Source organism: Zalophus californianus, chromosome 1, assembly GCF_009762305.2.
Source record: "Zalophus californianus isolate mZalCal1 chromosome 1, mZalCal1.pri.v2, whole genome shotgun sequence".
NCBI classification, from domain to species: domain Eukaryota; kingdom Metazoa; phylum Chordata; class Mammalia; order Carnivora; family Otariidae; genus Zalophus; species Zalophus californianus.
Window position 1 is genome coordinate 5,945,031 of NC_045595.1, and position 8,062 is coordinate 5,953,092.

The 8,062-nt window shown below is 46.4% G+C and overlaps 1 protein-coding gene across 4 annotated transcripts; it reads left to right on the forward strand.

Moving 5' to 3' along the window:
* The first annotated feature begins 1,811 nt into the window (after positions 1-1,811).
* On the forward strand, positions 1,812-4,931 carry CD209 (CD209 molecule). 4 transcript variants are annotated; one of them, XM_027585121.2, is made up of 8 exons: positions 1,813-1,960; positions 2,113-2,187; positions 2,318-2,404; positions 2,691-2,753; positions 3,089-3,166; positions 3,375-3,526; positions 3,993-4,105; positions 4,301-4,449. In XM_027585121.2, exons 1-8 carry the CDS (start codon positions 1,921-1,923, stop codon positions 4,326-4,328), a joined length of 636 nt encoding a protein of 211 aa, XP_027440922.1. In that variant the 5' UTR covers positions 1,813-1,920; the 3' UTR covers positions 4,329-4,449. The 4 variants fall into 4 exon arrangements, with proteins under 4 accessions (XP_027440921.1, XP_027440922.1, XP_027440919.1 ...); XM_027585118.1 differs by lacking the exon at positions 4,301-4,449 and adding an exon at positions 4,496-4,931 and having other exon boundaries at positions 1,814-1,960; XM_027585119.1 differs by lacking the exon at positions 4,301-4,449 and adding an exon at positions 4,496-4,931 and having other exon boundaries at positions 1,895-1,992.
* The last annotated feature ends 3,131 nt before the right edge of the window (positions 4,932-8,062 follow it).

Genomic DNA, 8,062 nt, shown 5'->3' on the forward strand with positions numbered 1-8,062 from the left:
TAAGAAACAAAACAGAGGATCATGGGGGAAGAGAGGAAAAAATAAAACAAGATGAAGTCAGAGAGGGAGACAAATCATAAGAGACACCTAATCGTAGAAAACAAACTGAGGGTTACTGTAGGGGAGGGGGGAATGGGGTAACTGGGTGATGGACATTAAGGAGGGCACGTGATGTAATTAGCACTGGGTATTATATAAGCCTGATGAATCACTGACTTTTACCTCTGAAACTAATAATACATTATATGTTAATTAATTGAATTTAAATTTTTAAAAATTTTAAAAATAAAATAAATGGTGGTTGATCAGTCAAAAAAAAATCTACCTCATTCCCTGAACCAAAAAATGTAGCCTTAGATAAAAAATATAAATTGCAGGGCGCCTGGGTGGTTCAGTCGTTAAGCATCTGCCTTCGGCTCAGGTCATGGTCTCGGGGTCCTGGGATCGAGCCCACATTGGGCTCCCTGCTCAGCAGGAAGCCTGCTTCTCCCTCTCCCACTCCCCCTGCTTGTGTTCCCTCTCTCGCTATGTCTCTCTCTGTCAAATAAATAAATAAAATCTTTAAAAATATATATATAAATTGCTTGAGATTAGCATAGGGAGTTCATAAAAAAAGAATATCCATGTGGTCACAAGCACATTAAAATGTGCTCAACATCATTAGTCATGAAGGAAATATACATTCAGATCATAATCAATAACACTTTGTACCCATTAGAAAGGATAAATTGAAAATTAAGGGCAATACCAAGAAATACGTAACAATTAGAACAATTGTTTGGCAGTATCTACTAAAGGAGAATATGTACGTGTACACTGTAATCCCCAAATTCCACTCCTCGATATATAGCCAACAGATTTATGTATATATGTGCACCAGATAACACATTAAAAAATGTTTGTAGTATGCTCAGCGTGAAGTCCGCTTGGGATTCTTTCCCCTTCTCTCTCTCAAATAAATAAATACACTTCTAAAAAAGGTAGAGATTGACAGAATGGATAAAAGGGGTCATAAAAATGACCCAATTATATGCTGTCTGCTGGAAACTCACTTTAGATTAAAAGAGAGAGCGAGAGATAGTAACATGTAACCAATTGAATCAGGTAGGAAACCAGGAGTCCATACATACATAAATTGAGAGTTTGATACACACAGTTTCAAAGTGACTCTTTACAAAATACTTAGTAATTACAAAGGGGGAACAAAAAGAGTTATTGCTTAATGTAGTGCTTAAGGGGGGACTCAGAGGTCTGCCTGCCAGGGTCCAACTCTGAGCCCCACCACTTACAAGCTACCTGACCTCAGGAAGTTGCTTTCCCTCTCTGTTTCTGTTTCCGCATCTGTCAAGCCAGATAATAACTGTGTCTTTCTCCTAGGGTTCTTGTGAAAACTGTTAGTCAAAGACCACAAGGAACACACCTGTGGTTGAACAAATCCAGATTTATTTTGTTTCCACAAGGGAGAACACACCCCATGCGGAACCGTGAGGCACATGCTACAGAGTATTGGGGCCATTGCTACAGAGTATCTGCTATTAGAATAGACGATTTCCACCCCACGGCTAGCACACAGTATTAAACCTCAGAAGAACAGTGCGAGGCAGGGTAATGGTCCCATTTCACAGCCGAGGAAACAGAGACCCTGACAAGGCAAGGCCAATTGTGGCAGGACTAGAAAGGGGTTGGAGCAGTGCCTTTGGACACCAGAGTGACCACACAGCTCTTGCCCCCACCCTCAGGTCCTCTCTAGTAGTTGTGTCAGCACTTCATTCTTCCACCCACTGTTCTGGGAGAAAGCAATGTCCTGTTTCTTGTTCTTCTTCCTGAACTGGGGAGGAATGTTCCTGAGGAGGGGCTGCAAGGGCAGCACGTGGGGTTATAAAAACCGTCATCAGGAGAGGAGCCCGAGAGAAGAGGAGAATGGCAGAGATGTATGACTCCAAGGAGCCAGGGGACCCCGGTGAGGCTGAGCCCCCTCACTCAGGGGTGATGGTAGGGAGGACAGGGCTCCAGGGTCCCTGGGGGAGTCGGGGCTGGCCTCCAGCTTGCAGTCCTCACAAACAAGGCTTGGCAGCCTTCAAAGCTCAGCTGAGTGTGTTCTGTCCTGTTCAGAGGAGGAGATGTTTGGGGGCCAGAGAGTAAAGAAGAAATACACCAGACTACTCAGGAGCTCAAGGAACTTGCCAGGTACCGAGGCGGGTGGTTCGGGGGGCAGGCATCTGGGGAAGGGGCAGCTGGGAGTCCCCCTCCAGCATGGGTGGGTGGGGCAAGGTCTGTCCCTGAGAACCTCGGCTCTGCCCATTTGCCGGTCCTGCAGACTGTCTGACCCGGGCCCAATTGCCTTTGCTGCTTCTTCTCATCTCTTTGGGCTTCTTCATGCTCCTGGTGACCACCCTGGTTCAAGGTGAGTCAGGGGCTGGGGGCTTGGAGTCTTGGGTCCCTTTAGGTCTTTGCCCTATCCCACAGTCCCCAGACCCACTAGGGCTTGGGCATTTGAGCTCCACATCGCCTTCTGTGTGACGGTGGGCTGGTTACTACCCTGCTCTGAGCCTGTGTCTTTATCTGTGGGATGCAGCTCATCTTCCTCCACAGGGAACTTAGGTTCCCAGAGAGACCTGGAAGCCAGATTCGACACAGGGTCAGGCCTACACATGGTGCTGATAAAGGGGGAATTCTCTGCTCTGTTGTAGTCTCCAGGATTCACCAATCCCTGCAGAAAGACACGTGGGACCGTCAGGAGAGCCCAAGCCAAGGTGAAGGGCTGAATGCAGGGTTCAGGGCGGGAGAGGGCTCAGAGGCTGTGTGACTTTGGATGAGCCACTGCCTGCCCCCTCCACCCCTTCACCCCTTCACCCCTCCATCCCCCCCCACCCCACCCAGCCCCGTAGGGTTGAAGGTCGGGGAGGAGACTGGATTCCTGGATGAGACCCTGGGGGCAATGTCAGGCAAGTCATTGTCTGAGTCTCAGTTTTTTTTATTTGCATAATGGACTCTTGGGGTCACTGTGAAATCTATAGATAGGTTCTCATGGGGCCCTCTCTGCACTAAGCACACGCTAGGTGCTTCATAATTAAAGTCCTTCTTCCAGTGGATGTTTCTCAGGAGCCGACACGCTCAGACCTGGAGGAGATCCTCCAGCAGCTGACCTGGATGAATGCCACCCTGGGTAAGGGTCAGACACCAAGGAGAGGAGGGAGTTTGGGGATCACCTGTGGGGCTGGAACTCACTTTCTATGGCTCCCCACCTGAGGGCAGAGCTGGGATTTTTCAAATGGATTTTTTGGGGACTGAGCTGAGAGCTGAACATAGGGGGTTCCCAGAGCTGATGCAGGTGCTGGGGGGCCTGTCCGCCCCACCTCCACTCTCCTCCCCAGCTGGCCTCTGCCGCCCCTGTCCCTGGAAATGGGAACTCTTCCAGGGAAGCTGCTACTTCTTCTCCCAGACCCAGAACATCTGGAAAGATGCCATCTCTGCGTGTCAGAACTTGAGGGCCCAGCTGGTGATCATCAACAATACTGAGGAGCAGGTGGGCCGGTCTGAGTTCCCGTCTGGGGCGGGGCCATGTGAGTGTCAGCAAAAAAGCCGTCTGTCCTCTGAGAGATGGAGGCCCGGGGGAGCTGGGGCGGGGACATGGGCAGGGAAGGCTTCCTGGAGGAGGCCCCACGGTGGGCTTGGGAAGGTCATGTGAGAGAAGACCCCGCATGATAGGAGCCCATCTGTGGACAGAAAGGGGACTCAGCGCACTCCTGAGCCCATACATAATGTCCCCCCAGATACAAGTTAACACATTTCCACATGTGTGTGCACATTAACACACAACCACAGCATATACACACATGTGAACACATGCAACTTGAGTAAGGGCTATAGGCTGGACCGCAGGAGGTCTTTCATGGGGGGAGGGACAACCGTGGGGATATGGGCCGACATGGGGCGGGCGACAGCTTGCTGCCCCTCCCCCCACCCCCGCCGCCCCTGCCGCCCCTCCCTAGAAATTTCTGAAGTCTTGGAATACGAGAAATAACCAGCGCACCTGGATCGGCCTCAGTGACCACCACAGCGAGGGTTCCTGGAAATGGGTGGACAACTCTCCCCTGCAACTCAGGTGACCTCCTAGAGAAAATGGCCCAGTACGCTTGCGCAGGGAAACCCAAACCGGGGGTGTTCAGACCCTGGGTTGGAAAGCATGCCCCGAGGAGCTTGGTGGAGATGCAGAGTCCTGGCTCCATCCCAGGGTGGGAGAGTCTGATTCTATAAATCTAGGCATGGGCCCAGGAGTCTGCATTTTTTACTTTGCCAGAACTGATTCTGATGGAAGGGGTGTTTGAACCCTCATTCTGAAAGCACCGCCTCTGAATCCTCACCACTCTCAGGCTGGTACTTGGACTTTCGCTGCCCAAGGCCAGGGACGTGCTCTTCCAAAGGGGAGGATTGTGAGTTGGGGGGGTGGTCTCTGGGTGGAGTAGGGGGCTTATGGATTTGATGGTGTTCACAGCTTCTGGAAAGAAGGGGAACCCAACAACCACGGAGACGAAGACTGTGTAGAATTGTACAGCGATGGCTGGAATGATAACAGATGTAGTACGGAAAACTTCTGGACGTGCAAGAAGCCCTTGTCCCCCTGCCCTGGCTCCTGAGGGCCAATGTCCCCGCCCCCCCCACCACCTGTCTCCAGGGATGAGGCAGCTTGGACATTCTGCTTGTTTCCCTGGCTGCATTCTTTCTGCTTCTCTGTCTGGTGAATTGCATCCTCCTCCTGCATGGAGGTCTTTGCAATCCCGAGAGAGTGTCTGAGACCCCCTTCTCCTCTAAGGCCTGTCCCTCTATAGGCTATAGACCTCTCCCTTCTTCTGTTGATGGTCTCGACCGCCCAACTCCCCCCATGACATCTCCTTAATAAAGTCGCACATTGCATTATGTGCTCCGTTGAACTTATGTCTATTTTTTTAAAAAGATTTTATTTATTTGTTAGAGAGAGAGAGAGAGACAGCGAGAGAGGGAACACAAGCAGGGGAGTGGGAGAGGGAGAAGCAGGCTCCCCACTGAGCAGGGAGCCCGCTGTGGGGCTCGATCCCAGGACCCTGGATCATGACCTAAGCCGAAGGCAGACGCTTAAAACTGAGCCACCCAGGCACCCCGAACTTACGTCTATTTTTTTTGCCACTGTTTCAGTTACTATAATTTTATTCTATATACTATACCTTATACTTTATATTTTATACTATACTATAGTTGTATATATTATGTTTGATGTAAATGAATACATTGTTGTCTTTCAGCATGTTTCTCTCTACTGCTGTGTATATCTTATTTTGCGGATACAGTTTTGAATTAATTTGTAATTTTGGTTGGGAATATACATATATACATATAGGTATGTGCATGTCTGTGTGTCTGTCTGTCTTTCAATCTATCTATGTGTTCATTCATTCCTGAACACATCATCTCTTTATGAGGTACCTTTAAAATGTCCTTCAGGGGCGCCTGGGTGGCTCAGTTGGTTAAGCCACTGTCTTCGGCTCAGGTCATGATCCTGGAGTCCCGGGATCGAGTCCCGCATCAGGCTCACTGCTCAGCGGGGAGTCTGCTTCTCCCTCTGACCCTCCCCCCTCTCATGTGCTCTCTCTCTCTCTCATTCTCGCTTTCTCAAATAAATAAGTAAATAAAATCTTTAAAAAAATAAAAAAATAAAATGTCCTTCAGTAAAGTTTTGTGACTTTCTTCATACACATTTTTAAAAAATGTTATTTCTGAATGTGAGTGTTAGTTTCCTATTGATGTTGTAACAAATTACCATCAACTTAGGGGCTTAAAACAACACAAATGCATCTCTTACAGTTCCCCACGTTCAGTCTCTTATTGTCTTTCTGTCCTTAACCTTTTTGACAAACTGTCCCCCAATTTGAGTTTATCTGTGTTGTTGGGTTTTTTCTTCTTCTTTCTTTCTTGCTTGTTTGTTTGTTTCTCATGATTACACCGAGGTTAGTTATCCTTTTTGGCAAAAATACCGCAGAGGTGATGTGTCCTTCCTAGCGCCTCATCTCAAGGGTTACACAGTGTTGATATGTCTTGATATTGGTGATGCTCACCACAATTACTTGGTTAAGGTGCTGCCAGCCACTTTTCTTCCTTCCTAAGTTAATATATTCCCCTTGGTAATGAATAAATATCTTGCGAGGAAATACTTTGAGACTTCGAAAATATTCGATTTTGCATAAAATTCCCATCCACTCATTTTGGCATCCATCAGTGGATTGTCTGTGGCAATTATTTCAGTAGTGATTTTCTTAATTATTCTACATTTATTTATTTGTTTGTTTATTTATTTATTTTAAGATTTTAGCTTGACGTAATCTTTACATCCAACATGGAGCTTGAACTCATGACCTCAAGATCAAGAGTTGCACACTTCACTGACTGAGCCAGCCAGGTACCCCACAATCATTTCTTTTCTTGCTCAAATTGTTCCAGCTTTGGCCATTAAGAATTCCTTAAGGGGGCGCCTGGGTGTCTCAGTCGGTTAAGTGTCTGCCTTCGGCTCAGGTCATGATCCCAGGGTCCTGGAATCGAGTCTCGCATCAGGCTCCTTGCTCAGCAGAGAGACTGCTTCTCCCTCTGCCTGCCGCTCCCCCTCCTTGTGCTCTCTCTCTCTCTCTCAAATAAATGAATAAATAAAATCTTAAAAAAAAGAAATTCTGTCCCCACTAAACACTAACACCCCATCTCCCTTGCCCAGTCCCAGGTAACCTCTGTTCTGCTTTCTGTATCTGAATTTGCCTATTCCAGGAACTTCATATAAGTGGAATTACACAATATTTGTTTTTTTGAGTCTGGCTTCTTTTACTTGACATAATGTCTTCACGGTTAATCTGTGTTTTAGCATATATCAGAGTTTCCTTCCTTTTTATAGCTGAATAATATCCGGTTATATGAATACCCCACATTTTGTTTATCCACTCATCTGTTGATAGACACTTGGGTTGCTTCCATGTACCAGCTGTTGTAAATAGTGTTCCTATGAACATGGGTGTACAAGTATCTGTTTGAGTCCTTGCTTTTAAATCTTGTAGGTACGTACTTAGGAGTGGAATTTCTTAATCATCTGATAACTCTATGCATAACATATTTTTTATAAAGATTATTTTTTATAAAGATTATTTATTTATTTATTTATTTATTTATTTATTTATTTATTTATTTTTAGAGAGAGGGAGGAGCAGAGGGGGAGGAAGAGGGAGAACAGAGAATCTCAAGCAGACTCCGTGCTGAGCATGGAGCCCAGTGCATGGCTCAACCCCCAAGACCCTGAGATCATTACCTGAGCAGAAACCAAGAGACAGATGCCCAACCGACTGAGCCACCCAGGTGCCCCTCTATGCATGACATTTTGAGGAACTGCCAAACTATTTTCCACAGTGGTCACATCATTTTACATTCCCACCAGCAATGCATGAGGGTTCTAGTTTCTCCTTGCCAACGCTGGTTATTTTTATTTTTATTTTTTGATAATAACTATCCTAGTAGATGTGAAGTGGTATCTCATTGTGGTTTAGGTATGCTTTTGATTTGGGAGTGTCCATTGCTCTAGGTCTTCTCGGTGGGCAGAGCTAGGAAACATATGCATGTATACTAACTGTTACACACACACACGCACACTTCTGAGTTTATTTCTATATCTACTTATCTGTGTACATCTATTAAAAACCGTGAGTTCCAGGGGTGCCTGGCTGGCTCAGCAGGTATAGCATGTGACCCTTGATCTCAAGGTTGTGAGTTTGAGCCCCATGTTGGGTATAGAGATTACTTTAAAAAACAAAAACAAACAAACAAACCCATGTTTTCAAACCAATACGCTACTTCCAGTCCAACATCACATAATTCATTCTGGCCTTTCCTTGTCCTTATTTGTAACTTCTTTCTCTAACAGTGAGAAACCTGGTGCTCATTATTCACAATATATTTGCTAGTAGTCTGCTCAATCCTAGAACACGTAGGAAGTAGTTACAGAATTTCTAATTCATACCTCTGTGAGCAACAATTATCCTGTTGTTGGATGAAGTAT

Coding starts and splice junctions, on each gene's coding strand:
- CD209 (XM_027585118.1), top strand. CDS start 1,921: ATGGCAGAGATGTATGACTCCAAGGAGCCAGGGGACCCCG. Junction 2,188..2,317: donor GAGCTCAAGGAACTTGCCAG/GTACCGAGGCGG, acceptor CCGGTCCTGCAG/ACTGTCTGACCCGGGCCCAA. Junction 2,405..2,690: donor GGTGACCACCCTGGTTCAAG/GTGAGTCAGGGG, acceptor GCTCTGTTGTAG/TCTCCAGGATTCACCAATCC.